This window comes from Prionailurus viverrinus, chromosome E3, assembly GCF_022837055.1.
Source record: "Prionailurus viverrinus isolate Anna chromosome E3, UM_Priviv_1.0, whole genome shotgun sequence".
Taxonomy (NCBI): domain Eukaryota; kingdom Metazoa; phylum Chordata; class Mammalia; order Carnivora; family Felidae; genus Prionailurus; species Prionailurus viverrinus.
Window position 1 is genome coordinate 7903779 of NC_062576.1, and position 27922 is coordinate 7931700.

At 56.7% G+C, this 27922-nt stretch overlaps 3 protein-coding genes across 17 annotated transcripts; 2 read left to right on the forward strand and 1 right to left on the reverse strand.

Moving 5' to 3' along the window:
* Nucleotides 1–99: 99 nt before the first annotated feature.
* Nucleotides 100–11525, reverse strand: LRCH4 (leucine rich repeats and calponin homology domain containing 4). 5 transcript variants are annotated; one of them, XM_047838582.1, is made up of 18 exons: nucleotides 11234–11525; nucleotides 7542–7686; nucleotides 7247–7373; nucleotides 6752–6857; nucleotides 4599–4735; nucleotides 4338–4453; nucleotides 4096–4195; nucleotides 3761–3851; nucleotides 3593–3669; nucleotides 3399–3460; nucleotides 3154–3288; nucleotides 2954–3067; nucleotides 2751–2863; nucleotides 2536–2619; nucleotides 2238–2323; nucleotides 1967–2104; nucleotides 1794–1871; nucleotides 100–1480 (listed from the first exon to the last, which is right to left on the reverse strand). In XM_047838582.1, exons 1-18 carry the CDS (start codon nucleotides 11451–11453, stop codon nucleotides 1283–1285), a joined length of 2127 nt encoding a protein of 708 aa, XP_047694538.1. In that variant the 5' UTR covers nucleotides 11454–11525; the 3' UTR covers nucleotides 100–1282. The 5 variants fall into 5 exon arrangements, with proteins under 5 accessions (XP_047694538.1, XP_047694540.1, XP_047694541.1 ...); XM_047838584.1 differs by having other exon boundaries at nucleotides 2954–3022; nucleotides 11234–11522; XM_047838585.1 differs by having other exon boundaries at nucleotides 100–462; nucleotides 11234–11521.
* Nucleotides 10776–22777, forward strand: FBXO24 (F-box protein 24). Of its 10 annotated transcripts, none has more exons than XM_047838597.1 (10): nucleotides 10776–10930; nucleotides 14217–14315; nucleotides 14420–14603; nucleotides 15652–15867; nucleotides 16110–16344; nucleotides 17386–17544; nucleotides 17802–17923; nucleotides 18188–18319; nucleotides 20861–21031; nucleotides 21361–22776. In XM_047838597.1, exons 3-10 carry the CDS (start codon nucleotides 14490–14492, stop codon nucleotides 21721–21723), a joined length of 1512 nt encoding a protein of 503 aa, XP_047694553.1. In that variant the 5' UTR covers nucleotides 10776–10930; nucleotides 14217–14315; nucleotides 14420–14489; the 3' UTR covers nucleotides 21724–22776. The 10 variants fall into 10 exon arrangements, with proteins under 10 accessions (XP_047694553.1, XP_047694548.1, XP_047694551.1 ...); XM_047838592.1 differs by lacking the exon at nucleotides 10776–10930 and adding an exon at nucleotides 11661–12015 and having other exon boundaries at nucleotides 15629–15867; XM_047838596.1 differs by lacking the exon at nucleotides 10776–10930 and adding an exon at nucleotides 12139–12157.
* PCOLCE (procollagen C-endopeptidase enhancer) lies at nucleotides 22778–27922 on the forward strand. Of its 2 annotated transcripts, XM_047838599.1 has the most exons (10): nucleotides 22778–23091; nucleotides 23914–24022; nucleotides 24460–24718; nucleotides 24942–25016; nucleotides 25577–25701; nucleotides 26252–26388; nucleotides 26678–26925; nucleotides 27176–27253; nucleotides 27386–27556; nucleotides 27685–27922. In XM_047838599.1, the coding sequence occupies exons 1-10, from the start codon at nucleotides 22997–22999 to the stop codon at nucleotides 27849–27851; spliced, it is 1464 nt and encodes a 487-aa protein (XP_047694555.1). In that variant the 5' UTR covers nucleotides 22778–22996; the 3' UTR covers nucleotides 27852–27922. The 2 variants fall into 2 exon arrangements, with proteins under 2 accessions (XP_047694555.1, XP_047694556.1); XM_047838600.1 differs by lacking the exon at nucleotides 24942–25016 and having other exon boundaries at nucleotides 22834–23091.

Consider the following 27922-nt stretch of genomic DNA (forward strand, 5'->3'; position numbering starts at 1 on the left):
GAGACGACCCTTTCCCCGCGAAGCACTGCTTTCGTTCACAGACGGACGGACGCACACACACACACACACACGCACGCACGCACGCACGCACACAAAACCTGAGGGGCAGCCTAGAGGGCCCGACTTCTTTATTGCACTTGACACAAGATCCTTGGCCACACCCAGAGGCGGCCAGGCACCTTGCTGGACCGGGCCTGCTTCCAACCCCTCGGGAGGGCCGAGGGGCGCCCAAGGAACAGGGCCAGGCCCAAGGCCGCCCTCACCAGAGTCCTTGCTAGAAATCAGAAGCCGGGCACGGCTGTCTTCTCTGTTCCTGGGTTGCAGGCCAGGTCGGGGCTCTGCGCCCCTTCCTCAACCCTATGGCCTTTCCAGCAGTGCGTGGACGACAGCAGCGACGTAAGGGAGGCCCCTTCCTGGGGCCCCCTCCTCTTCCAGGATGTGATGGGGCTGGCACAGGGACTCCTGGGGGGAGGGGCCCGGGTTAAGTTCCCTATGTCACCCTGTTCTCTCGGCTTCCCTGCCCTTCCTGGGAGCAGGGTGGGTGAAACCCCAAAGAAGCCTGAGCAAACAGGGCTGACGGGATGGCCCAGGTGGAGGCAGCAAAGTTCAGGGAAACCCTGGACATGGCTTGGGACAAATGAGATGCAAGGAAGTTGCCAGCAGGTAACAGAAGGGAGATGACACAGGGGGCCAAGGCTCAGGGGAGGAGAGACCTGTCATTTCCAGAGGGAAATGCTGGAGTAGGCAGGCTGGCACACAGAGCCCAAGGGGCACAGCCAGGACTGGGCCTGGCCACAGCAAGAGCAGACGCAAACACACACACAGAGGTGGCCACGGTCTGTACAATTTATACACAGAGACAGGGACCCAGCCTGGGCCCCTGCAACTCCTACAAATATAGAGTTCTCTCTACAAAATATAGATAATTTAGCTCCCCATAACAGTGGGGGGACCGGGGTGGAGGGGGACGGCACAAGGAAGAAGGTTGAGATCTACCCTCTGAGGGAGCAGAGGGAAGGGCAGGGCCTGGAGGGAATGAAGGCACCATCAGCATGGAGAGGTGAGGGGCACGGGAAGGGGCTACAGGAGGGTGGCCAGAGGCTGGGGGCCCAGGGTCTGGGGGCACCAGAGTGGGGCCTCTGAGGTCAGTGTGTGTGAGGGGAGAGGGTTCACTAGTGTCTTTGGTAGGGGCTGAAGGCACCACTGGTAGGGATGGGGGTTGCACAGGAGTCTTATAAATAGAAATAGGTGGAGGGGGCAGGGGAAAGGGTGACTTCAGGTCCTAGGAACCCAGGAGCCGAGTGTAGACGACATAGAGCAGCAGCATGAGGACCACGTAGAAGAAGATGAAGCCACCCAGACCAGAGGGGGGCCAGAGGGGTGGGGGGGCCCTGCCCCCCACCCGCTTCACAGCCTCCAGGGTGGTCCACAGCCCCTGGGCGGTGCCCTGGAGGAGATCCGAGGGTGAGCAGAGGTCAGCCTGGGAAGGGAGAGTAGGACAGATGGACAAGGACAAAGAGCAGACGTCAGCAGCAGCAGCAAGACAATCCCTCCCCACCCCCTGCCCTCACGTGCCAAGGCCTGAGCCACACCAACATGCAGAGTGCAGGGCACGGAAGCATGCAGGGTAGGGAGGCGTGCAGGACCGGGACTTGTGGACGTGCTTTCTTCTGGGAGCAGACACCCCTTTGAATGGAACCCTGCCATCCACACGGAGTGCTCAGCTGAGCCCAGGACATCGCCACTCTATAGTAGGGACTGGCCCTGGGTTCCTGAGAACACCGCCCCCATACCTCAGGCACCCCCATTTTTCGGCAGGCTTCTAAGAAACTCTCCACATTTTTCCGAGACTTGAGAGCACTAAGTTTTGGCTGCAGGAGGGCGAGAGAGGAAAAAGAAGAGAGTAAGAGAGGCCCTGGCAGTCCTCTGCCCCATCCACTACTTCCCACCCTGGGACCCCACTGACCACAGCAGGCGAGGGCACATGGATGAAGGGCACGGAGCGGGGCCGCAGCTGGTTGGCCAGCTGACAGAGGATGACCCCATTGGCCAGAGCCTCCGCCAGGTCCTCAGGCAGGGGTCGCTGCAGCCGGGACTCCATTACCTAGGGGGCAGGAGGACGACAGGGGAGCAGTCAGGGTCAGTGGGGACTCCGGCCCACCCCTTCCATCCTCCTGAAGGCACCCACAGGGTGTGAAGTAGCCCCTCCCCGCCCCCACAGATCCCACCTCTCTCACCTGGCGCAGCTGTGCCATCAGCTCCTTCTCGTCCAGAAGCTGAGGGGGTCGCCGAGGCCTCACGGCAGAGTCTGGTGAGGAAGGGCCTGGAGAAAAAGGAGGAATGTGGGCTGTCTCTACCACCCACTGCCGACTTTCTGGCTGGGTCACCGTGTCTGGCACCCACATCTCCTGCCTTTGTACTTGTGGGGATTTTCAACACAAAGGGACAATAGACTGGAGAACTCCCAGGCCAGAAGGGGTGACCGCAGCCCAGGCGTTAGTGCTGGCTTAGCAATGGCGACAGGGGGAAACCCACCTGAGCCACTCTGAGAGGAAGAACGGAAGAGGAAGCTGTTTGGTCTCTGAATGGAGCCGAGCGGCCGGGGAGCAGGCACTGTCGCTGGGGGCCAGAGCCAGGGGGCAGGTGAGAAACACACCCCCTGGAGTCCCATGCTTCCCTCAGACCACCAGGCCCCAGCCACCCCCTCACCTATACAGTCCCCCATCCTCTTCCCATAGTCCCTGTCCAACCTGGTCCAGCTGCAGGAAGGGGCTCCTGGGAGGCAGGGGTGGGGGCAGGGGCCGGGGGGGCTCCCTGCCCCCCTGAAGCTCCCAGTTGGGTGGCACTGGACTTGGGCATGCCGCTGAGGACAGACACACAGCAAATTAGAGGGGGTCCAGGGAGGGTGTGCAGGGAGATGGCTCAGGGAGGTGGAGTCGGGGAGGACACATACTTGTAGGAGGCCTGAGTGGATGAGGCCGCAGGACCTCCGCCAGCAGCCCTGACCCCCAGCTTCACAAAACTGGAAAGCAAAGGAGATGTGGGGTCGGCAGTGCAGGCAGCGGACCTGCAAACCCCGAGGGACAGAGTAGCTCACGAGGGCTCATTTCCACAGCCCCCTAGCCCCACCCCGCCCCTGCCCTCTGCCCACACCTGTCCTTCCGGGGGGCTCCCCACGCTCCGCTGTGCTGCTGCTGCTGCTGCTGCTGCTGCTGCCGCCGCTCCCGCTCCTGCCATAACTGCAAAGTGTCCGGGCGTCGCCGCTCCTCACCAGCAGGCTCCTCCCGCCTGAGGGGTAGAGGCAGGACCAGTGAGGCAGAGCAGGGTCAGGAGAGGAGGGAAAGTGTAGGGTGACGGGGTAAAGGGAGGAGATGCCGGCTCAGGTGGCTCTGGGGTACCTGCTGTTTGGTGCCTTCTCTCTGTCCCCTGCCACAGGGCTTAATTCTGGTGGCCGGGGCTCCTGAAGAAAAAGCAGCAGAGGGGGTGAAGGAGGATCTGTTCCCCCAAGACTGCACCGGCTCCCTCCCTCCGCTCTCCTGTCCCACAGGGCACAGCACACTACCGAGCACAGGGACAGGGGCCAGACCCTCACCTCAGCAGCACCTCGCTCCTCGTCCTCCCCAGGCACGTGGCTGTCAATGAAGTCAATCTGCTCAGGGTCTCCGTCAGCTGGAAAGGCCAGGGCACGTCAGCAAGCAGGGGGGAGCCTTCGGGGACCTGTCCATTACCCCAGTCCCCTTATCCCGACCCCATCACTCACCAGAGCCATCCTCCCTCCGCTCCCTGGGCCCTCGAGGCTCCCGGGCCAGCTCTGAAATTCGGAAGGACAACTCCGAAAATTCATCCGTTGACTTTAAATGCAGAAATGCAAAAATGGGAGTCAGCTGCTCAGCAATGCTGGGGGTTCATGGGGTTCAGGCCCTTGGGGTCTGCTGCTAAGCCAGCCCTTCCTTGGAAACTTGGACAAGGGAAGAAGACCACTCCAGCCACCAACTGTCACTCTGATATTCAGAGGCACCAAGCAAAGGGTCCTGGCTCAGGAGGTTCTCCCCGGGGGCTCAGACCCCCAACATCCCTCAGAAAAGAGGCTCTTACCTCATTTCCAGACCACCTCTTGCTGCCGCTGTCAACACTGTGGAAGCCTGAGTCTAGCCCACCATCGTACCGACGTCCCGGAAATAAGTCCTCAGCAGGGCTAGTGCCAGCCAGGGAGAGCTAGTCAGTCCGATATCAGGCAGTGACCCCTCTCATCTTCCCACCAACACCCGTGGAGTCCATGCGGCCAGGAAGGGGCAGCAAGTATCCAGGAGCGTCCTTTCTTCCCACTTAGAACTTACCAGGGACTGAAACTCGGGGGGCGGGAAGGGGCCAGGTCCCCCAATGCCGACCCCCCACGCCGCCCAGCCTCTGTTGACAAGTACTTAAAGATGTGAAGCTTCCCCTTCAAGCAGATCTAGGTATAAAGGGGCACAAGGTAGGGGTTAGGGGAAGGGAAGGGGGCTCCCCCAGATCCCGATTGGCTGCTAAAGGGATCCACCTCCCAACGCCTACCCACTCTCAGCTCTGTCTCCATGGTCTACCCCAAACCCACCCCTCACCTGAGCAGGTGGGCTTTGCAGGGGGTTGCTGTCCAGCAGAATGACCTGCAGGTGCCTGAGGCGGCAGAAGGAGACCGGGATGCGGGAGACACGGTTACAGGAGAAATCCAGGCGGACAAGAGGAAGATCCCCCAGCTCTGGGCGTGGGTGAGGGAAGAGTCAGGAGCCTGCCCAAGGGTGGGGAGGGTCTTGTGCTCACCTCCTCTGCCCTCTGCTCTGGCCAGCTGGCCACCCTGGGGTCCACCACAGGATGCCCTGACTGGCTGAGAGCACTCCCCAGGAACAACCTACCTGGTTCCCTTCCTGCTCAAATATGGCCCCCTCCAGGCCCCCCTCCCTTAGCTCCTATCCATCTTATGTGCTTCTCTCCTTTTCCCCACCCTGCCCACTGCACACTTCAACCGTTGCTCCATCCCCAAGTGACCATCACAGACCCAAACCAAACTGACGTTGCACAGCTCAAAAATCTTCCATGACTTGCAGCCAAGGCTGCTAGGGGTGAGTGGCCTGTGCCCTGCACAAAGGACCCAGGCAGGAAGGGACTGCAATCCCACCTGAACTTCACTAGCTAAGCTCTTCCGGTCCCAGGCAAGGCTGTGCCCACCCACAGGAAAGGGTGCCTTTTTCTATTTCTCAAACACGCACAGTTGGATTAGTGGTAGCCAGAGACACAGAATAAAAATCACCACTCCCTGGCCCAGCACGGTCAAGGTGTTCATGATCTGGCTCAGCCCACATTTCCCATCTCACTGCCCACCCTTACACCACATCAAACAATCCTCCAGCCCCTCGGCTTCTGCACCTTTCCACCTGCTGTTTGCTCAGCTGGGACAATGTCATTTTTGTGTCCATCTTTCAAGGTTCAGCTCAAGTGTTGCCTGCTCCAAAAAATCTTTCCAGACACTTAGGTTAGAATTCCCTGCTCCTTCCTCTGTGTCCCCAGAGCATTTTGCTAGGGTCTTTTTTATGGCCCAGAGAGCATCCTGATCAAATGCTTGTTTACACTGCTACTGACTCAGAAGGAAAGAGAGCCAGTGTAGGAGTAAGGGGAGCTCAGAGAAAATGGGTGACCAGCTGACTCCCTCCCTTGTTCTTTAAGAACAAGATGAGCAAGGCTCGGGTCCTTCTCGCCTGGCCATGGCTTGCCTTTCTCACCACATCCTGCCAGACTGTGCTCCCTTCCACCCACATGCTTTGCCCCAGGATGCTTTGCCTGGGATGCAGAAGGAAGGAGAACTTTCCTTCACAGGTCGGCTCCTGCCATGCCTCTGGGGCAAAGTCTTCCTCAAACTCCCTGAGCAGAGCCACGTGCCTTCCCTCCAGCTCCTGCAGCTCTTTAAGAGTCCTGTTCTAGCACTTTCTTCCACTTCTCTCCCCATGAAGCCAATACAGTTTAACAGTTGGCCCCAGATCTGAGTGACATCACACACATCTACCTGACGCCCACCTAAAACACAGGAAACACACGACAATGCTGGCTGGCTAAGGGCAGGGGTGCTTGCTTTGGAACAAAGGCTATCAAATGTTGGGGTGGATCACAGCTAGCTCGTTAAAATGGGGCTGCTTGGGCTCTGGCACGTGGCTCCACTGACTCAATCTCCGGGGAGGAGGTACAGGGCATCATCTGACTTGAGAGCTCCCACTGGGTGAATGAGGACACCGGGTGATGCTGAAGGCCCCTTCCAATCCTGGGATTCTACAGGGTACCAACATACTCACTCACTCTCCCTTCTGTGCCTTGTTCCACATTTGTGAAATAGAGCTAATAACCCATGCCTGCCAGCCTCAGAGGGTTGCTGGTTAAAAACAAGTAAGTTAGGGGGTACTTGGAGGGCTCAGATGGTTAAGTGTCTGACTCCTGATTTCGGTTCAGGTCATGATCTCATGGTTCGTGAGTTCAAGCCCCACATCGGGCTCCACGCTGGCAGTGCGGAGCCTGCTTGGGATTCTCCTTCCCTCCCTCTCTCTGCCCCTCCCTGCTCACTCTCTCTTTCATTTGTTTTACATACTGCAAAACCCTAGGCAACTAAGGCATCGATGTTCTGTGAAGAGTCTTTGTCTGCGACTTCTCCAATGTAAACAACACACACACACTCTTTCTCTCCGCACGCAACCCCCCCCCCCCCCGCCCTCCAGCTCCTCATTCTCCTTACCATCAGGGAGGGTGCTGAGCTGGTTTCTCCGAACACTGAGGTCCCGCAGGGAAGGGAGGCTACACAGCTCTGTGGGAAGGGACTGCAACTCATTGCCGCTCACATCCTGCAATGAGGAAAGAAGCAGGGCAGGAGCCCTAAGACCAGGAGCATCAGGGGCACCTGCTGGTTCAGTCAGCTAAGTGGCTGACTCTTGATTTCGGCTCAGGTCATGATCGCACAGTTCATTAGATCGAGCCCCACGTCAGGCTCTGCGCTGACAGCGCTGACTGCTTGCAATTCTCTCCCGCTCTCCCTCTGCCCGACTCTCTCTCTCTCTCTCTCATAATAAATAAATAAACATTAAAAAGAAAAAAACAAACAAACAAACAAACAAGAGCATCAGAAACTGCCTCCTGTCTCTGGCCACCTCCAGGTGGTCCCCACCTCTCCCCAGCTTCCCCCAAAGGTGCCTGGCTCGACAGCCCCTCTCCTTGCCCTGCTCCCTATGCTCACAAGCTGCCGCAGGCTTCCCAAGGCGCTGATGTCGGGAGGCAGGGCTCCCAGTTTGTTGTTGCTGACAATGAGCACCCGGAGGGGCAGCTGGCAGATGTAGGGTGGCAGCGATGACAGCTGGTTTCGGCTGTGGAGGGGAGAAAGGCAGTGGGCTCACTCCCCAGGCATGGCATCCCAGGGTTGCCCTCTTTTCAGGGTCACCAGGAGGGGGACTCGGGGTACTGTGCACTGGGACTTGGGGCTGAGAAGAATAAGCTCCCCACCCTGCACCCCCTCCCCAGCCACGCCTTCCTACCTGAGGTTGAGGTAGGTAAGGGCCGTGAGATTCCCCAAGGCTGGGTTCAGGCATCTCAGGCAATTGTGATAGAGGCTCAGGCCCTCCAGGGACACCAGCTGGCATGCTGCCTCTGGCACCTCGGGGAACCGGTTCCGGGAGAGGTCTAGGGGAAGCAAGTATCAGAGGAGAGCTGTAGAAAGACCCAGTCCTGGACAAAAGGACCATGAACTCTCCCAGAGCCAGCTGCCCAGAAGTCTGCCTCCCCTTCGGACCTGAAGAATCAGACCTATAAACCCGGGCTCCCTGGAGACAACAAAGCTTTCTGCAAAACTTGAGCATGTTGCAAGCACATTACCAGAACAGCATAGGAAAGGCAAAGGCCACAGGGTCACTGGGCTGGAGAACCCCAGACTTGGGAGAGCAAAACATGAACACCGCCTTCAAGTACACAAACGAAGGGCTATCCTGGAAAGGGTAACTGGCTTCTAGAACTCTTGTGATTCCTGTTGTTCTATGGAGAAGGGCTGGTGCTCCAGAGAAAATAGCAAGGTAACAGAGTGGGAGGCTCGAGATAAGAATATTGTCAACCTCTGGAGGAGACCACTGAGAAATCTCATCCCTCCTCAGGGGCCTTTCCCCCAACCTCAACCTCTTTTCAACACAGGGGAGAAACCAAGGGCCATTAGAGTCTGGCTCTAGAGATTAAATAAGGCTCCTGACATACTGGAAAACGGCGCTTCATCAGCCCCTGGGATCAGCAAGCCAGGTCCAAGAGTCTGTGAAGTAACAGACTCCCAGGGACCAGGAAGGGAGGGCAAGCTGATCAACCTGGAGGTGGGAGCTAGAGTCCTCGGGTCCCTCCCATCAGGATACACTGTGCTCAGGACTGGCCTCCTTCCCACCTTCTTCCAGCCCCACCAGCCCCGCTCTACTTCCTCTCTTACTGACCCAGACTTCAGGCACTCGGCTCTTTTGCAGGATCTTGGTGTGGGTGAGGGGCAGAGAGGGAGGAAGAGAGGATAAAACCTCTTACCACCCCTTATTCTCAAGGGGTCGCTTGCTACTCCAATGAAAGGAGTCAGGCATGGGGTTTCCGCCAGTCTGGGGACGGTAATTGCTGAGAGCCCTGCAAGCAAGACTGGATTTCTGCTTCCTCTCCTTGCCTGTACTGGGAGGGGCCTAAGGCCTGCTGTGGGATGTCTCTGGCAACAGAACTTGGGTGAGCTTTTTAGACAGCCCTCCCCAGGAAGGGGTGAGCGAAAGCCATTGGGAGGGAAGCTGGGGTATATCCCCCAAGGAAACGAGCCTCATGACAGGAAATGGAGTAGAAACAAGCTGTCGGGTTCTCTCTCTGGTGGGCCCTATGTTTACCGGGGCGGTGACAGCCTGAGGCACCAGGGGTCCTTCTTTCTCCCTCTCTGCTCACAGTCCCGGAGCACAGAGAGAAGACCTGTCAAGGGAGAAGACCCAAGTTCTGGAGAGGGTGAGGGCCAGATGCAGGCCTCCTCCGCTCACCTTCCACCTGCCTGCTCTCCCTGCATCCCCAAATGCATGTGTATGCAAGCGCGGGTGCCATGGATGAAGGGGGTGGAGAGGACAAGCCGGCTGAGCGGTGACAGGGGAAAAAGGGGCAAAAGCTCGGGGTGGAAGGGAGCCCAGGCTGGAGGAGGCAGGGCACAGGAGGCACAGGATGTGGTCTGTGAGAGAATGAGCTGCACTTCTCCTTTGTGAGGGCGGCCCCTCCCCGCCATCTCAGGGTTCACCCTACTTTCAGGGGCCCCAAGGAACAGAGTCCGAGGGATATTGGAGACATGTGCCACAGGAAATATGCAGAGAAAACAGTGGGGCAGAAAGAGTTGGGAAAGCAGCAGAGGGCTCAGGATAATCTGGCGGAGTGTTGAAGTGTTTAGTCTGGGTTGGAGGGCAAGGAGGTATGGAGGGCAGGGTATGAGCAACCCCAACTATTACTTCCCCTTTCCACTCCAAACTATAAGCCTTCTGCTTGGGGAGCAGGGTCAGAGAACATTTTGGACAAGACAGATTCCACCTGGCCTACAACCTGGGCCCAGAAAGGACTTAGGATTTCTGCGTGGAGAGCAGGACAGGGAGAGGTCCTCAGTAAGCTGGGATTTTCCCACTTCGTCACACAAGCTCACTCAGGAGAACTAACTGCCTGCACCCTGAGCCGGAATGCTGGGGGAGGAGGCGGGGAGGGGGTAGGAGCTGGGAGGGGCCAGGGAGTTCTTGGTAGTTTTCCCCAGGAGTCCACTCACAGAGACAGAGCCCTAAGGAAGTAAAGAATAACATTTGGTCTTTGTCAAAAAACAAGCAAGGGGGAGGGGAAAGGGAACAGACGGCGAGTGTCACACAGCTGCTGAGGTCAATCTGGAGCTTGGGGGTTAGGCGGCTGGGGGAGATGGAGAGGGAGAGGAATGGCTCCTGGGGCTCACCCATTCCCTGAACTCACTTGCTGCATGGTGGGCAAGTAAGTTTCCCCAGCAACCCAAGAAAAGTGGAGAGGTTTAAACTGGTTCTCCCCAGAACAGTGGAGGAAAGAGAGTGTCTGTGTCCACTTGGGCGTTTGCAGGTGAACAGGCACCTGCTAGAGGAGAAATGCATTCAGTCCCTGAGCAGTGTTTTCAGGAGGACACTCAGCCAGCCCCAAGTCCCACCCCTGGGCTAGGCTGGGGTGGGGCTTCGGGAATGCGGTCCTCTGGCCCACTCCCAATCTCCACCCCCCAGCTGCCAGCCCAGGGTCATAGGTTGTTGCCTCCTGAGCAGCTGAAGTCTGACTCACCTGTCATGGTAGAGTCCCCCACACCCCACCATCAAGAGACACCAGTGAGGAGGGACATGATTAGGAGCGATCTGCGGGGTGGAGGAGTGGAAGGACAGTGGGACAGTCTCTAGCTTCCCAGAACTCCATGCCAGGAGATAAGATTTCCTTCCTTTCAGCAACTGCCTCAAGTCCCTCCCCTCCTAGGGAAAGCAGACACTGAAATGGGAATTCTAAGGTCCCTATGAGGTCACAGGCTCCATTGTGACCTCACACACGCAAGAAGGAGGGGGAGTCTCAGATAAGGGGGTCAGGGATAATAGGTGGAAGAGCTCGCGGAGAAAAGAGTTAGGGGAGGTGTAAGATTTGCTTCTTTCCCATAGGCTTGCTGGGTGAAGAGTGGAGAGGGCCAGAGGGCGGGACGGTAAGCACAGTAAACAGAAGCACCAGGTTGTTAGGGGCGAATCCTAAGGAAGAGGGGGGCCTACGGCTGCTCGGATCTAGGTGGAACCGGGAAAGAGTTGGAGACGAAGTGGAGAAAGAGAAAGGAGTCATTAGAGGGGCTCTTGGGGGCTGCTTTAAGGAACGATCAGAACTGAGGTTGAAGAGGTCATGCAAATGAGCCAACCAGGTGAGGGGCGGGACCATTCTACAGGTGCACAGAAAGGCAAATAAAGACGAGCAGAAGACGGGGAACTCTCACAACACTCGGTCAGGGCGCCGGACGTTCGGTGCAAAGGAGAAATGGGTTCATGGTCCAGGAGTTCTCAAAGTGGGGAGGGGGAGTTAGCAGGCTTATGCAAATAGTCAGGGTCAAGAACCTCGACGGTCAGGTGAAGGGGCGGGCCAGACTCCCGAGACCGGTGAGAAACAAGCTAGGGGCGGGGCTATGCAAATGAGGGTCCCAGCCCGGGACTAGGCCGAGTGCACTCACCAGCCTGGGTGATGTCTGACAGGTCGTAGCTGCGGGCCGCGCCCCGGGGGAAGTACTTCAAGCGTCGGTTGGACAGGTTCAGGGTCCCGGTGGCCACGGCCTCCTCTAGGGCCCGCTCTGCACTGCGGCTCCCGGGCAGACCCGGAGACCCCGGAACGGAGGTCGTGGCCGCCGCCTCCTCACCCCCGGCGGCGAGTGGGGCCGCTACCGCCGCCGCCATCCGCTCTCGGCGGCTCCCGCTGCCTGACTGACGGGACCGGCCGTCCCTCCTCCCCCCTCCCCCTCCTTGGAGCCGCCGTAGTCGCTTCAAGGGGGAGGAAACGCGCTCAGGGACACGGCGGACCAATCGCGATCCGAAGACGCGTTGGAAGTGGCTAATCAGAACCCGCCGGGGGGGTGGAGACTATAGCGCAGGAGTGAGGCGACAGAAGGGAGGGGGCTAGAATAGAGCGCTCGCCAACGGCCGACGCTCCAGGCCGGCCCGCCCCGCGCAGCCGCATCCAATCGCAATGCTTAGGGCTGGAGATGGAGCCAATCAGGTCTAACCAGGAGACGGGGACGCCGGTGCTCAACTAGAAGGGATAGAGGCCGAGACCTCAAGCCGGGTCTCGGGTTTTTTTTTTTCCAACGGAGACCAATCGCAAGCCGGATACAGGCGAGTGACTGTCAAGAAGGCCAATTAAATCTTCCGGAGGGAACCGGCCCGGCCTCTTCTCTGAGGGACGGCTGTACCTACCAATAGCATGGGCGAGAAGGCGGTCCCTTCGCCTAGCAGGAGGCGGGTGAGCTAGATCTTTGAGACGGAGGTTAAAGAACGTGAACGCTGCCGGTCGGGCGGGCTGGGAACAGTGCGGGGCCTGGAGAGGCGAGTGCGAGCTGCAAATGTTAGGGAGCGAGCCTGCTTTGAGGGCGTGAAGGAGGGGGGTGAGGTGCAAGGCGAAGCCTGAGACCAGCGGGGAGGGAGGGGGTCGTTGCAACTGAAGGGACCGTGGAGGCCTTTCCGGCTGCGGAGTCTGAGGCCCTGCGGCGGTCTCCGGAGCTCCGGCGGGCGGGGGGCTTCCCAGAGACTGGAGATGCCCAAGGCAGCTCCTGAAGGGAGGGTTACGGGAGACCCGGAGAGCTTCCAGAACTACCGCCCGGCTGGCCAGCCTACCTCGAGGAGCGCGCCCCGGCGGGAACTGTGATGACAGGACCTGAGGCGGGGGAGGGGAGTTAGTCCATAAGGGACCATCTCATTCGGAAGAAGCCCGCCGTTTTACAAATGAGGAAACTGAGGCGGAGGGAAGTTGAGGAGTTGGCTAGAGCAGAAGCCCGGTTTCCCAGCGACTTCTCCGTGGGCTTTTTCTGTTCGCACCGTCTCCTTTGCTTCCTGAGCTGAAATAGTGGGGACCCAGACCCAAGAGGAAGCTGAGGATCCTTTTTCTGTGTGCTGAGGGATCTTAACGTCCTTTTAGGTGGCAAAAGGACCTAACACATTAACATAGTCCATTTACCACGTTAATAGTTGCCTGATCACAAACAACTAAAGGTTCTTGTGAATCACATCTCAGAGGTTGAGATTTCCTAAACATGTATTGAATCCTTAAAGTTCCATCCGCGGTGTCTCAAACTAGTTGTTTACTAGTCACCATGAGTAAGGGAGTTTGGGTGGTTGACTGATAGCTGGCGCAGTAAAGGAAAGTCTGTAATACTAGGCAGCTGAGGGCTGGATGTCCAGGATTGGATTCCTTTGCGTTCCTGGAAGAGCCAGTTACTCCCTTTGGTTTATTGGTGTAGATCCTTTGCCCCTACCTGGACAGACCTACCCTGAACTCCAGCTGTTTCTCCTATATGGCGGCCCTCTCTCCCCATAAGACTAAGTTAAAAGCTTAGACCCTGGGAGATACCCTATGCTTTCAGGGTAATTCTATCCCTTTCTTCCACCTTAATAGGTTGTCCTTCATACATGCATTGACGTTACTGTCCCAAGAAATCTGCTTTTGGATGTGTTTTTGTAAGACTAAAGAGTCGGTGCTGAATTATTCCCACTTTCATCTAGTGCATGCTTCCCTCTAAGCGAGTGTAGCAGGGTCATCTTTCCTCCTCACCTGTCAAACAGTTCATATTTTTTATACTTTTTTTGGGGGGGGGGGGTTAGTTTATACTCTTAGGTAGTTTATACTGTTATCCTCTTACGTAGTTTATACAAATCCCCTGGAGGCCCTGGCCTGCTGAGATATGAAGAATTCACCAGTGTTTCTCTACAGAGCAGAGTGCTAAAGGGCCTCAAGGGCCTCACGACTGTGCTCCAAAAGTAAAGGCCTCATCTAGCAGTCATTCACACTTTCTTTCTCCTGGAGGAGGGGCTCATGCATATCCCATGAGCCACTGGGTGGCTAGAGCCAAGCTAGAACCCAGGAACTGTCTAAGAAAATCCTGGTGGGGTTGGGGAAAATAGGTCACAGTGGCTGGACAGTGAGGTCACAGAGAGGTTTGTCTTCTCAGACTCCATGGGGGAGGGGCCTAGAAGGCTGAGGGGCCCCAGAGGTCCCCCAAGCCCAGGCGGGGGACATGGTGTGGGAAAGGCAGCAGGAACGGGGGCCAGGGAGCTGACTACGGGGGGGTCGGGGGGCCCGGAGGATGAGGGCAGGAGCAGGGACGGGGCAGTCAAGATGGTGAGGAGAAGCCGGAGAAGAAGGCTGCAAAAATTCACCGGGCTGTGCAGACAGGAGGAGGGGCTCAGGGTGAGGGGGTGGGAGGGTGAGGCAAGGGAAGGACAAGAAGATGGCAGCAAGAGATCAGGGGAGGGGTTCTTTGGAGCTGGTGAACCCAGAAACATGGCAGACAGGGAGCGGTGTCCCATGGACCTAGAGAGAAAAATAGGAAGATTTGAGGGCACAGAGCCATGAGCCCCTAAGAAAGAAGCTAATGAAAGGCTGACAGAAGGGAGAAAAGGAGGCCTGACTCTCATGGAATCCCTGTGCTCTCCCTTCTCCTTGGGTAGGTGAAGCGGAGCTGCCCTTCATGTGGCCCAGAGCCTGGGGGTGAAGAGAAGAAGGGCAGAGGGAACCCTATTTCTGTTCAGCTGTTCCCCCCAGAGCTGGTGAGTCATTCATGGGGAGGGATTCCAGAATAAAGGGCAGGGGACCAGAGTGATGAGGAGCCCCCTTGATGATTCCTGCTTCCTCCCTCCTGCCCACCCCCCAGGTGGAGCATATCATCTCATTCCTCCCAGTCAGAGATGTAGTCGCTCTGGGCCAGACCTGCCACTACTTCCATGAAGTGTGCGACGCTGAGGGCGTGTGGAGACGCATCTGTCGCAGGCTTAGTCCTCGTCTACGAGAGCAGGGCTCTGGGGTCCGGCCCTGGAAGAGAGCTGCCATTCTTAACTGTACAGCTCCCCAGAACCTCAGTTCTCTTTGCCTCTATCCTGTGCCTTATTATTCTGGGATCCCTCCTGTTCCATAGAGTTGCCTCAGCATTCCTAGCCAACCTGCCAGGGCCCCTTTCTCTAGAAGAGCCTGTTAGATTCAAACATGCCATCCATCTAGGAGCTCTGCAAGCCTCCAGCTCCACCCTCTGATAGACGTCCCACCCGGAGCCCCCGTTACTAGCATCCCTGCCAAGTCAGCTTCCGTATTCGAACTCTCTTCCAAATCCTACCCCAGTCATCTCCTCCACTCCCCAAACCTGGAGTTTTCCCTCCTCTAAACCAGGATTTCTCAACCTGCCACTGTTGACATTTGGGGCCAAATAATTATTTGGAGTGAGGGGCTGTCCTGCACATTGCAGGACGTTTAGCAGCATCCCTGGCCTCCACCCACTAGATGCCAGTAACAAAGCTCCCCCCAGTTGTGACAACCAATGTTCCCTGAGGACAAAATCACCCCCACATTGAGAAACATGCTCTGAAGCCCTCCATTCCCAGGGAGCCCCTATCCAAGTACCTGACTGCACACACTGGAGATTCAGGGAGATCCAGATCTGATCCAGATAGCAGATCCAGAGCTAGGGGTGAGGGCCATTACTGGCCTTTCTCAGCCATTCCTCTTCGCTCCTCTGCTGCTTTTCTATGTACTAAATTTCCCTTGATGTCTCTGATGCAAGGTTGGACTAAAGAAGCCCTCACTTAGAAGCATGTGTAGTGCCCTGGGCTTGGGGTAGGGGGCAGAGAACTAAAGTTCAGGCATAAGGGATTGTTAAAGATAGCCTGTGTAGGGGATTATTAAAGATATCTTCTAAGCTTTCCATATGTCATTTAGAAAAGTCCCTGTTCCCCAGTCCTGCTGCTAAGGGAGCTGCTATGGGAGCTGCTAAGTACCCGGCTCTCTGAGAACTATAGTTTGCCCAAGCTCTGACAACTCTTCTTTGTGCCATCCTGACCCCTTGAGCCTTCCATCTCCTTCCCTTCTCCAGACACAAAGGGCCTGTATTTCCAGGCATTTGGAGGCCGCCGCCGCTGTCTCAGCAAGAGTGTAGCCCCCCTGCTAGCCCATGGCTACCGCCGCTTCTTGCCCACCAAGGACCATGTCTTCATTCTTGACTACACGGGGACCCTCTTCTTCCTCAAAAATGCCCTGGTCTCCTCTACCCTTGGCCAGATCCAGTGGAAGCGAGCCTGCCGCTATGTTGTATTGTGTCGCGGAGCCAAGGATGTGAGTAGCAGAGCCCTAGGAGCTGAGACCCCACCCCTCCTCCGGGGCTCCTCCGGGACCCACACCAGTCCGGAGGTACTCTCCTCAGGACGTCTGCCCTCCCATATCAGGAACTGAAAACTAAACCCTCTTTTCCCAGCCCTGAACCCAAGTATCTCATTTCTCACCCCAGGATCCTGTCACCCCCAAGCCTCATTCCACTCTGAGACCTAGATCCCAGACAGCTTCATCTTTTCCTATAGTTTGCCTCGGACCCAAGATGTGACACCGTTTACCGTAAATACCTCTATGTATTGGCCACCCGGGAGCAGCCAGCAGTGGTAGGCACAACGGGCAGCCGGGCCTGTGACTGTGTCGAGGTCTATCTGCAGTCCAGTGGGCAGCGGGTCTTCAAGATGACCTTCCACCACTCCATGAGCTTCAAACAGATTGTGCTGGTTGGTCAGGAGAACCAGCGGGCTCTACTGCTTCTCACAGGTGTGGCCTAGAGCAGTGGTTTGCAAATTGTTTTCTACACATGGTTCAGGACCTGCTGCAGGGGAGGGGAAGGCCTTTCTGCATGCCACCTCATCCTGGTCTCAAACCAAATAGCTTTGCTTTTTGTCTGTCTCATAGACTAAGATTCTGCTTTTTTTTTTTTTAAACAACTTAAAAAAAATTTTTTTTAAGTTTATTTATCACCTGTGCACAAGCAGGGGAGGGGCAGAGAGAGAAGGAGAGAGAGAATCCCAAGCAGGCTCAGCACCATCAGTGCAGAGCCTGATGCAGGACTTGAACTCAAAAACTGTGAGATCATGACCTGAGCTGAGATCAAGAGTGGGATGGTTAACCAACTGCATCACCCAGGTGCCCCAGATTCTGTATTTCATATGAATAAAGGGCCCTGCTGCAAAAAAATAGTTTGGAAACCACTGTTCTAGTGAAAGCCTGATTTTCGAAATTCTGATCTTCCTCACTTCCTGCTAGGCACTTCACTTAATACCCCAAACTTACCCCCACCTTGCTGATTGTCACGTACATGTACACATTTTTTTAATTTTAATTTTTATTTACTTAAGTAATCTTTCCATCCAGTGTGGTGCTCAAACTCACAACCCTGAGATCAAGAGTCATGCACTGTTCTGACTGAAGCAGACTGGTGTCCCTGTCCCCTATATTTGACCCTACTCCCAAACCTCAGACCCTCTGGACTTCTTAATTCCAGGCAGAGCCCCAAGTCCCCAGGCATCGTTCCTCCCAACACTCAAATTGGATTCTGGCAGATCTAACTGCTGGTTTTCTCTCCACTCATCATTCACACTGAAGGGTTTCCCTGATTCATTTTTGGTGGTACAGGGCTAGAGTCTGGGCAACTTGAGGTCACGTTTCCTGTATTTCACCTCTACCCTTTTTCTTCCAACCCCACTCTAGGCCAATAAGTGTTTAATCGCTATGGCTTAGAGAGTCTATTGGGAAGTTAATGTGGATATTGGGAGGTCCCCTCCCCCACATCATTGTCTGCCTCTCCCCATCTCCCAGAGGAAGGAAAGATCTACTCTTTGGTAGTGAATGAAACCCAGCTGGACCAGCCACGCTCCTACACAGTTCAGTTGGCCCTGAGGAAGGTGTCCCGTTGCCTGCCTCACCTTCGTGTGACCCGCATGGCTTCTAACCAGAGCAGTACTCTCTACATCACAGGTAAGAACCACCTTCCTTCTTCTCCACACCCTCGTCTTAAACAGACTTTCCAGATATGGACAGCCCCTTATACTTACTCTAGCAGTGGACCCCTTCAGGCATCCTAGTGAAAAGATGAGGTTAGGTTCCCAGATATCATAGTACGTTTCTAGTGGGTGTGAGACTCCCTGGATCTTGTAGCTTTCATCCTAGGTAGGGCCTTATCGCTAGGAAATGGGTGCCCAAAGCTGCTGAGCTGAGGGCTCCTGACCCCCCAGACCAGGGGGGAGTATATTTTGAGGTGCATACCCCAGGGGTGTATCGTGATCTCTTTGGGACCCTTCAAGCCTTTGACCCCCTGGACCAGCAGATGCCACTTGCTCTCTCGCTGCCTGCCAAGGTAGGATCCTGGAGGGATGGGATGGACCAAGGGGCGGACAGAGGGGGATTTAGGGATTAAAAGACACCAGAGGTCTGAAATATGAGCAGGAATCAAATGATTGATCAGGGAGGGACAGGGGCCCAGAGAGAGAGGGGCGAGGTAGCGGGCAAGGCCAAAAGAAATCAGCTGGGAATGGCAGGTTAGTGGCTGGGAGATTCTGGAGCTCCGAGTTCCTCTGGAGGAAACTGAATGCCTGCCTTCTCTTTTTGTCTTACTTCCTAGATACTATTTTGTGCTCTTGGCTACAATCACCTTGGCTTGGTGGATGAATTTGGCCGAATCTTTATGCAGGGAAATAACAGATATGGGCAGCTGGGAACAGGGGACAAAATGGACCGAGGGGAACCCACACAGGTGAGATTCATTTTCAGTTATTCTCATCGTGGCCCCCTTCCTCCAGTCCTCTACACCTTAGACCTCTCCTCTTCTCTACTTTCTTTAGAACCCACTTCTTACTCCCTAGGGAAGTTAAGCCAGCCAGTATACAATGCCCGTGATACTGTTGCGTGTCTTTCCCAGGGTTGGCACTGTGAGGTCCATTCTGTGTGGTGCTTGCTGCCAGTGCAATAGGAATTTAGTGAAGCAGGGAGACCTCGGTGGGCTGGTATAACTAGAAGAGGTGAGATGCGATCACGGTCTGGTGGGTTAGATCAGATTCGTGTGGGTACAGGGAAAGGCATTCCATGTAACAGGGATGAGAAGGAAGCTGCACATACCTGGGACCATGAAAGGACTGGTCTGAAGCAGAGAGGATGTTTTGGAAATCAGTAGATATGAGGTGATACAGGCAGGGGTGAGCCTGAAAAGGTATAGATTTTGGAAAGTCACTGCAGGTTCTGGAGCAAGAGAAGCCCCCCCCCACACACACACACACAGATGACTGAGAACAGGTCACCTGGCCAGAGTGCACAGGAGGCCACTGAATGAGAAGCCCACTGGGAGACCATTGAGTGACAGTGGCACTTGGGACAAGAGCCTGGGGCAGTGGGAATGGAAAGGAATGGATACTTGAGATGTTTTGAAAGAAAATGAATAGGTACTGGAAACTGATTAGATGTGAGGAGATGGCTGTGGGACACAAGTGGCTGTTGCAGTAGACCCCTTAAAGAGAGATGGCATCATTAACAAACGTGGAAAGGGATGCTGGCTTGAGGAAAGAGGAAGAGCGTGAATTTGGACATTTTCTAAAGTGGAAATGTCTCTCTGGCATTAGATTCCATGTTGGAACAAGGCTGAAACAGACAGAAGCAGGGACAGAGGCACAAACCTGGGCAGGAGCTGATGCTGTAGGCAAAGGGAATGAAGAAGCTATCTCTGAGGCAGGAGGCACACCTTCAGGTGCCAAGTCCCAGAAGCCAGGGACACAGGGAGTGTCAAACAGAGGAGGTGATTAATGGTAACAGATAACATAGGAATATACCTGCCAACATGGAAATATGGTCAGGTCATATCTTTAGATGAAAAAAAAATTATAAAATTATTTACATAGTACAATCCCATTTTTATTTAAAAGTCTGTAATTTGAAAACACACACACACACACACACACACACACACACACACACACAGGCAGCAGTGAAGAAAAATATCCAGGGATGCCTGATTGGCTCACATGGTTAAGCGGCTGACTCTCTTTTTTATTTTTAATGTTAATTTATGTTGAGGGGGGGAAGAGCAGAGAGAGAGGGAGAGAATCCCAAGCAGACTCCACAGGAGCCTACTTAAATAAAAAATAAAAAGAAGAAAGAAAAAAGAATATCTAGCAAGATTTTTTTTAAGTTTATTTTTTCAGAGAGAGAGAGAAGGTGCACAAGCAGGGGAGGGGCAGAGAGAAAGGGGGACAGAGGATCTGAAGGGGCTCCGTGCTGATGTGCTGACAGCAGGGTGCTCGATGTGGGGCTTGAACTCAGGATCATGACCTGAGTTAAAGTAGGACACCTAACTGACTGAGCCACTCGGGCACCCCCAGCAAGATGTTAATAGTGGGTGGTAGGATTTCCAGTGATTTTTAAATTAATCTTTGCTCTCCAAGATTTTATAACATTTCTTTAATGACCATAAATTACATACCTATGTCTTCAAAATTAAAGCCCTCATAATCTCAGGAGAAAGCATGCAGGAGAGGCCCTGGGGTTTGGGAGCTGGAAAGTCAAGTGCATTTGGGGAGAACACATCAGTAGCTTAGTAAGCAGGGAAGCCAGATCACAAGAAGTTCAGGAAAGATGGGCTGTGGTGAGAACAAAAGTGTGGTCAACCTCAGACTGGTCACATAACCAGTTCTGTTGCCTAAAAGATGGAGGTAGGAAGGGGCAGGAATCAGGTGGAAATGTTTTTGTTTTTGGTTTTGTTTTGTTTTGTTTTGTTTTTAAAACAGAGTGGCCATTTTGGGAGACAAGGATAGGACAAGTGGAAAATGCTAGAGAGAGAAGGGAGGAATAAGTGGAAGGAAGGTCCCTCCTGAAGGCTAACCTGGAATTGTACAGGGAGGGAGGGAGTCTTTAAACTTTGGGAAGAGGAAACTTAGTCTCCCTCCTGAGGCTGGAAGGCAGGATGAGCCTGGACTGGCACAGGTCTGGGGTAGTAGGAAGGAGCAGGTAGCAGGCCCTGGGCGCAGGCAAGTAGCCTGTTTTCTGAGGAGCAAAGATGAGGAACCAACAGAAGTGCTAGACCCCATGCAGTCCGACAGGGGCTGCAGGAGAACTAGGGAGGGAAAGATTGCTGCTGGTCTGCCTTCTGGCTGGGGGGGGGGGGGGGGGTTGAGGGGGTGCTGAGTCCCCTTGCTTCCCTCTCCTAGTTTCCTAGAGTCTTCCCTGAGCCTTTCTGTTGCCCTCCTCCTACCTGGGCCCTCAAATCCTCGGCATTCCCACCTTAGGGATCCTGGCCCTGTGTTCTCAGGTGCATTATCTGCAACGTCCCATTTCCCTGTGGTGTGGCCTCAACCACTCTCTGGTGCTGAGCCAGGGCTCGGACTTCAGCAAGGAGCTTCTGGGCTGCGGCTGTGGGGCTGGAGGCCGCCTCCCTGGCTGGCCTAAGGGGAGTGCCTCTTTCGTGAAGCTCCACGTCAAGGTCAGAGCCAGGACATGCCAGCAGGCAACGGGGCAAGGGCAATAGAGCCAGGTGGCACACAGGACTGTAGCTGGGGCTCCTGCAAGGACCCGCGCCGCCCCCCCCAGCACTACCCACCTCCCTTTTCCGGCCACACACCATGGCTCCTGGCTCTCTCCCTTAGCAGACCCCGCTCGCCCTCTCTGACCTTACACAACCTTGGGGCTTAGCCAGCCCTAGCTCACTTGCTGGCCCAGGGCTGGTCTGAGAGGGAGGAACACAACAGCTGGGGCTTCCTGGGAGCCCCTCAGTAAAGGCCCCTCTCAGCCACGCCCCTTCTCTCCTTTAAGGTCCCTCTGTGTGCCTGTTCCCTCTGCTCTACCAGAGAGTGCCTCTACATGCTGTCCAGCCATGACATCGAACACCATCCCACCTACCGGGACCTACCAGCCAGCAGGGTGGTGGGGACCCCCGAGCCTGGCCTGGGAGCTGGAGCACCCCAGGACCCTGGGGGGGCAGCCCGGGCCTGTGAGGAGTACCTCAGCCAGATCCACAGTTGCCCCACATTGCAGGATCGCATGGAAAAGATGAAGGAGATCGTGGGTTGGATGCCCTTGATGGCTGCACAGAAAGATTTCTTCTGGGAGGCCCTGGACATGCTGCAGAGGGCTGCTGGAGGGGTTGGCCCAGGCCCCTCAACCCCTGAGAGCTGAGCCCCTTTCCTAGTCTTACCCCTGGAGGGAGAGTCTGGCCCTGGGCCAGGAGCTAAGGAGAGTGGGATGGTAGCAATAAACATTGTATGTGCACGTGGGGAGGGGTGGGAATTGCTAGGCTTGCCAGGGTGGGCAGGGAACCGTTTTGTAAAATGTTCAGGGGGCTGCCCGGGAGGGACCCCCAACCTGACTATCATGGACAAGAGATTTGATGGGCAAATAGAATAAAAGGCTGAAGTGAGGCCCTCTTTGGAACCCTGGGGCCTGGGAGGAAAATAAGCAGGGGATGGGGGCCCTAATGCCCCCCAATCAGGAGGGCGATGGAAGGCAGGGGGATGGACGAGGAGGCAGAGAGAGCAGAAGTGGCTCAAGCATTCAGGTGCTGCTGAACTGACCACCTGAATCTTAGAGCTCTCTTTCCCCTCCCACTCCCAAGAGTGGTCCAGGCTTCTTGACTTGAAGTCCAAGCCCCACCTTCTGGAACAATGCAGTCAACATATGCTACTCGGTCCCCTTATGGATCCTCTGTCTGTCAGACTTACTCCCATCCTGAGGGGGCCACCTGCTTCTGACCTCGGTCCCTGTGAAGTCAGCCCCCTCCTCCCCTCTGTTTAACCTTCCTTCCCTCACTTTCTCCTCCATCCTCCTTCTCACTAAGAGGGATGCTCCTTTTATCCACATCTAACCCACTCCCGGATCTCCAAATATTTGGGAGGGAAAATGGGCGGGCAGAAAGAATTTTCTCCTTGGCCTAGTCTGGTCCAGGGATGCAAAGAAGACAGTAGAAATTTGAAGTGGAAAATCAGCTGGAGCAGAGGGTGGTCAGGAAGGGGGTGAGTGACTAGTTGTTGGGGGTCTAGGGAAGGACTTTCTACGGGTGCTGAGGAGGCAGGCATGGGGAGGATCATGAGGAAGGACCAGAGGCTGTATTCACGGGATGCTTGGGTACTGGACACAGCAGGCTTCCAGATGACATTACTTGATGCCTGCATTACAGCTGAGGGTTGATGCTCCCTCTGCCCTTCGTTGCTCCACCCCCTACTTAGGTCAATATTTATGTGTCCTAGACCTAGAGAGGCCCCTGGACTCACCACTGTCCCAACTGCACTCTCCCTGTCCCGCCTTCCCCACCGCCCGCCCCGCTGGCCAGTCCCCACGCCCACACACCCGAGGCTGCCTCATCTGGCACTGATTATCCCTGCTGCTGCTGCTGCCGCTGCTAAACTCAGCTGCTGCCTCGGTCTCGAGGACCCCAGCGCCTCTCCCCCCGGCCATGCTGTCTGCTGCCACTGCCTCCCTCTTGGGGCCCCTCCTCACTGCCTGGGCCCTGCTGCCTTTCGCCCAGGGCCAGACCCCCAACTACACCAGGTAGGTCTCTTGGCACCTTCCAGATAGCTTGAGTGAGCTTCAAAAGCCCTGATTCTTGGGGGTTTTGCCTGTGGATCCTGTGGATCCTTTCACTAACACACCCCCCCCCCCCAGATTTCCCGCAGCCCCCACCCTCCCCCAGGCCCCAAGTTCTCCCTCCCTGCTCCAAGACCACTGTCTCCAGCGGGGCACCACTAGCCACCATTCCTCCACCCTTTGTCCCCTGCCCTCTAAGTTTCCCCATCCTCCCAGACCCTTGCCCCCCACCATGGAACCTGAGAGCTCCAAGACCTTCAACTTGCCTGGTATCTGGACATCTGGATTCCAGGAGGGAATTAGAGATGGTGGGGGAAGCGAGTGGGAGACTTGGGAATCAGATACTCAAGTAGTTAGCAGGAACAGGAGCAGGGCAAAGGTTGGGAGCTGGGGGACCCTGGTCTCCAGGTTCAATATGAGGGCCATCACTGCTGCTTCTCATCTCCCCGCCCCCTCCCCCCCCATGGCCTCGTGGCTGTGTCCACATCTGGAAGTAGTTAGGCGGCTCCTGTCCCCGACTGCCAGGCAGGGCGCGAGGGGGGAGAGTGAGGAACAGCCCGAGGAGGATTCCGGGAATTCCTGTTGGGGTGGGGGTGGGGATTGGGGGGTGTTGCAGAGACAGCCACATGTTCCTGATCCTCTCAATCCCAGCCTGGCTGGCTGAAGCTGCCCCAGACCCCCTTTCTCCCTCATCCCCCTGGCTTCCTTCTCTGGCCCCTCACCCTCATTACCCTATCCTTCCCAAGCTCTCCTCCACTCATGGCTGCCCCCTCTTCTGTTCTCCAGACCTGTGTTCCTGTGCGGAGGGGATGTGACTGGGGAGTCTGGTTACGTGGCAAGTGAGGGTTTCCCCAACCTCTACCCCCCTAATAAGGAATGCATCTGGACAATAACGGTGAGAAAGACCCTCTCTTCGCTACCCCCTTGTTGAAGTCTCTGAGGCCTGACTGCTAAGAGAGCCCGGGTCCACCCAGCCCCTGCCGCCCTCCTCCCTGCACCACTGCGCCCAGGGAAGTCCAGGCCCCCTCCCGTCTTCACTGATGGCAGCAGCGCCCACAGTAACATGTGGCAAAGTGTCCTCACACCTTAACTCCAGGCCTGCTCTTCTACTCCCAGTTTTATTTCTGGTCCTCGAATCTCCACAGACCCCAGGGCTTGTCCCCTGGGCAATGAGCTCCTGCAGAGCCCAGGCCCTCTGCTCTGCTCCCTGATGGCTTCCCTTCCTGTTGAGGCCCAGTGTCCGTATGAAACGCTTGGGGAAAGGGAAGTATCCTTTGCCTGGGTTGTGTGTGGCCTGACTTTGCAGGTCCTCTCCCCTGTCCTCGTCGTCAGGTCCCTGAGGGCCAGACTGTGTCCCTTTCCTTCCGAGTCTTCGACTTCGAGCTGCACCCTGCCTGCCGTTACGATGCTCTGGAAGTCTTTGCCGGGTCTGGAACCTCCGGCCAGCGGCTTGGACGTTTCTGTGGGACCTTCCGGCCAGCGCCCTTAGTCGCCCCCGGCAACCAGGTGACCCTGAGGATGACTGCGGACGAGGGCACAGGAGGACGAGGCTTCCTGCTCTGGTACAGCGGGCGGGCCACCTCGGGCACTGGTGAGACTTCCCTCACCTTCGCCTTCCCCCTCTCCTGGCTCCGCCCCCGGCGCAGGCCCCACCCCCAGCCTTAACCTACCCCCCCACCCCCCAGACAAACCCTGCGCCCGAGAGCCTAGGGCCCCCATTACCTCCCTTACCCTTTTTCCTCACTAACTGCCCCTTCAGTCCCTCCTCCCCATCTTCTCTCGCCCCTCCCGCACCCACCCATCCCCTCTTCCAGGCCCCCCCCCAGGCGCGAGGCGGAAATGGGTCACCGACCCGCGGGTGGAATGGGCGGCCTGGGGTTACTGGGACGGTGAGTAACTGCCCGCCCCCGTCCGCAATCGGGCTCCCTCAGACGGGCGCGAGGGGGCACCCCCGGGCTGGGGGACTAGGTTCCCCCAACCCGGAGCCCCCTACACCCAGCCCAGGGCTCCCGATTGCGGTCCCATCACCCCCTCCTGGCGGCAGAAGCCTCCCCTAAAATGTTTAAGGCAGGGGCCTCGCCAAAGAGGCCTCTGGGGCTGTGCCCCAATTTGAGGGCACCCTCACAGAGAGAGGACTCCCCAGCCTGCAAAGGGGACTTTTCCGCCGGGCGGGGGAGATGGGATCTCCCAGGGGAAGAGGAGCGAGGTGGCCGCGGGTCAGGGGGAGGGGCGAGAAGGGAGCGTGTCCAGCCAAGTCCTCCTCCCCAGCGCTGGTCCTCCAAGCCCCCTCTCTGCTAACCAACCCCCTCTTTCCTACCCCTCTTCTCATCCCCTCCCGCTGAGACCCAGACGTCCGAGCTTCCAGCACGGGCTTCCAGCCTAGAGCTCTCCTCGAGCTGACCGAGGGTCTCCACCGCCTCCCACCCCCACTCCTTTCTCCCCTCCCCAGAGCACCAATTTTGCGGGGGGCGGCTGGAGAAGGCCCAGGGAACCCTGACCACGCCCAACTGGCCCGAGTCTGATTATCCCCCGGGCATCAGCTGTTCCTGGCACATCATCGCTCCCCCGGACCAGGTACCGATCCCCAGCCCTGGCTGCCCTCGGGGACCCAGGCGGCGTCCTCCAGCATGCAGCCAGCAGAGATTAATTGACCATCTGCTATGTCCCGACCAGTGAGCTCGCGCTGGTGGGGAGCAAAACCAGACCCAGAACTGCTTGCACTCAAAAAAAAATGTAAAATTACACCTGTGACGGTCTTACGAGAGTGAGGTACACGATGCTGATATATAAACGGTGGTGTGTGTGTGTGTGTGTGTGTGTGTGTGTGTGTGTGTGTGTGTGTGTGGAGGCGGTGGAGGTGGATGCTGGGTCTGTTCCTTGAGAATGAGCCAGGACTAGACCTTGCCGAGGACGGCAACAGACGCCACTGAAAGGTTCCCCTGAGTGTGTGATCCTCCGAGTGGTGGTGAATGCTTTAGCGGGGGGAGGGGAGATCTCCAGGGGACGCGGGAGTGGAAAGAGGAAGCTGTGGCGAGCTTCTGGGCTTCCGGAGGCGACGCGGAGTGGAGGAGGAGAGAGGTGCAGGGCTTCCACGCCCTCAAGCCGCCCTGGGTCCTGCCGCCAGGTGATCTCCCTGACCTTCGGGAAGTTTGACCTGGAGCCCGACACCTACTGCCGCTACGACTCGGTCAGTGTGTTCAACGGAGCCGTGAGCGACGACGCCAAGAGGCTGGGGAAGTTCTGCGGCGACACCGCCCCGGGGTGAGGGGGCGGGACCTGGGTGGACGGTGGGCCGGGGCGTCTCCAATTCCCCAGGGGAAACAGAGGTGGGAACCTCGCGGCGGTTGGGAGGGGCCAGGCTTAGCTGAAGAGGCGGGATCTGAACCCGGAGCCCCACACTGGTGGGCGGAGCTAGTAGGAAGCCTGGCAAAACGGGTCCGCGGATCCAGAGGCGAGTAGGTCCTGCGAAGCAAGGAAGCTGGTACAGTCAACCCCGGGCAGAGGTCACAAGGCCCGCCTGACGCATCCCCCGCTGCCCCGCCACCCGCAGTCCCATCTCCTCGGAAGGAAACGAGCTCCTCGTCCAGTTCGTCTCTGACCTCAGTGTCACGGCCGATGGCTTCTCCGCCTCCTACAAGACCCTGCCGCGGGGTGCCGCCAAAGAAGAGCAGGTCCAGAGCGCCGGGGAGGATGCCCGGTCCGGTACCCCGATCCTCAGCCCGGGCCCCAAGCCCGGACTCCCATCTGAGGAGAAACCAAAAGCCTCGTCTGAGGCCCAGGCAACTCCGGGGGGCCCCGGTGAGTCTGGGAAGGGGGAGGAAGGGGACGCAGACTGAAGGCAGCCGTTTCAAAGGTCTCCTTTCTGAACTCATTCATTCACTCATACATCACTCACTGGTGCCTCCTCTGAACTGGTACTGGGTGCTGGGGCCCAAAGCTGGAAAGAGCTCGGAATGGGTCCTAATCAATGAGGCCGTTATGGGGAAAGTGGCACTTCCTACCCGCTGCGTAGGTCACCCTCCACAAACCGCGTCCCCCTCCCTCCTAGATGTGCCCAGTGTCCCCTGCCCAAAGCAGTGCCGCCGGACAGGCACCTTGCAGAGCAACTTCTGTACCAGCAACCTGGGTAAGAAGCCCCATCTCCCAGCTTTGCTCCTCCAGCAGCTCTCACCTCCCTCCGGCCCTCAAATCCCTCCTCCTGGTTCTAGCCCTGAGCTGGCCTCCTCTCTCCTCACCGCTCACCCCCACTCTCCCACAGTGGTGACCGCAACAGTGAAGTCCATGGTTCGGGGCCCAGGGGAGGGCCTCACTGTCACTGTCAGTCTCATTGGTGCTTACAAAACCGGTGGCCTGGACCTGCCTTCTCCACTCACTGACACTCCCCTGAAGTTTTATGTGCCCTGCAAGCAGTGCCCCCCCATGAAGAAAGGTAACAGATGTGGGTGAATGGGGAGGACTTTGCCTCATGAAAATGATAGAATCTGAAGGACTCTGATGAGGAGGTATATCTACAAGGTCTCAATAACACACTCTCAATCCCTCCCTCCCCTCCCCCAGGAGTCAGTTATCTGATGATGGGCCAGGTGGAAGAGAACAGAGGTCCTACCCTTCCTCCAGAGAGCTTCGTAGTTCTCTACCGGTCCAACCAGGACCAGATCCTCACCAACCTCAGCAAGAGGAAGTGCCCCTCCCAACCTGTCCGGGCTGCTGGGTCCCAGGCCTGAAACCCAGGCCAGCTTCCCAGCCCCTAGCCCTAGGGACTCCTTTCTTATCCAAATAAATGTTTCTTGACTGA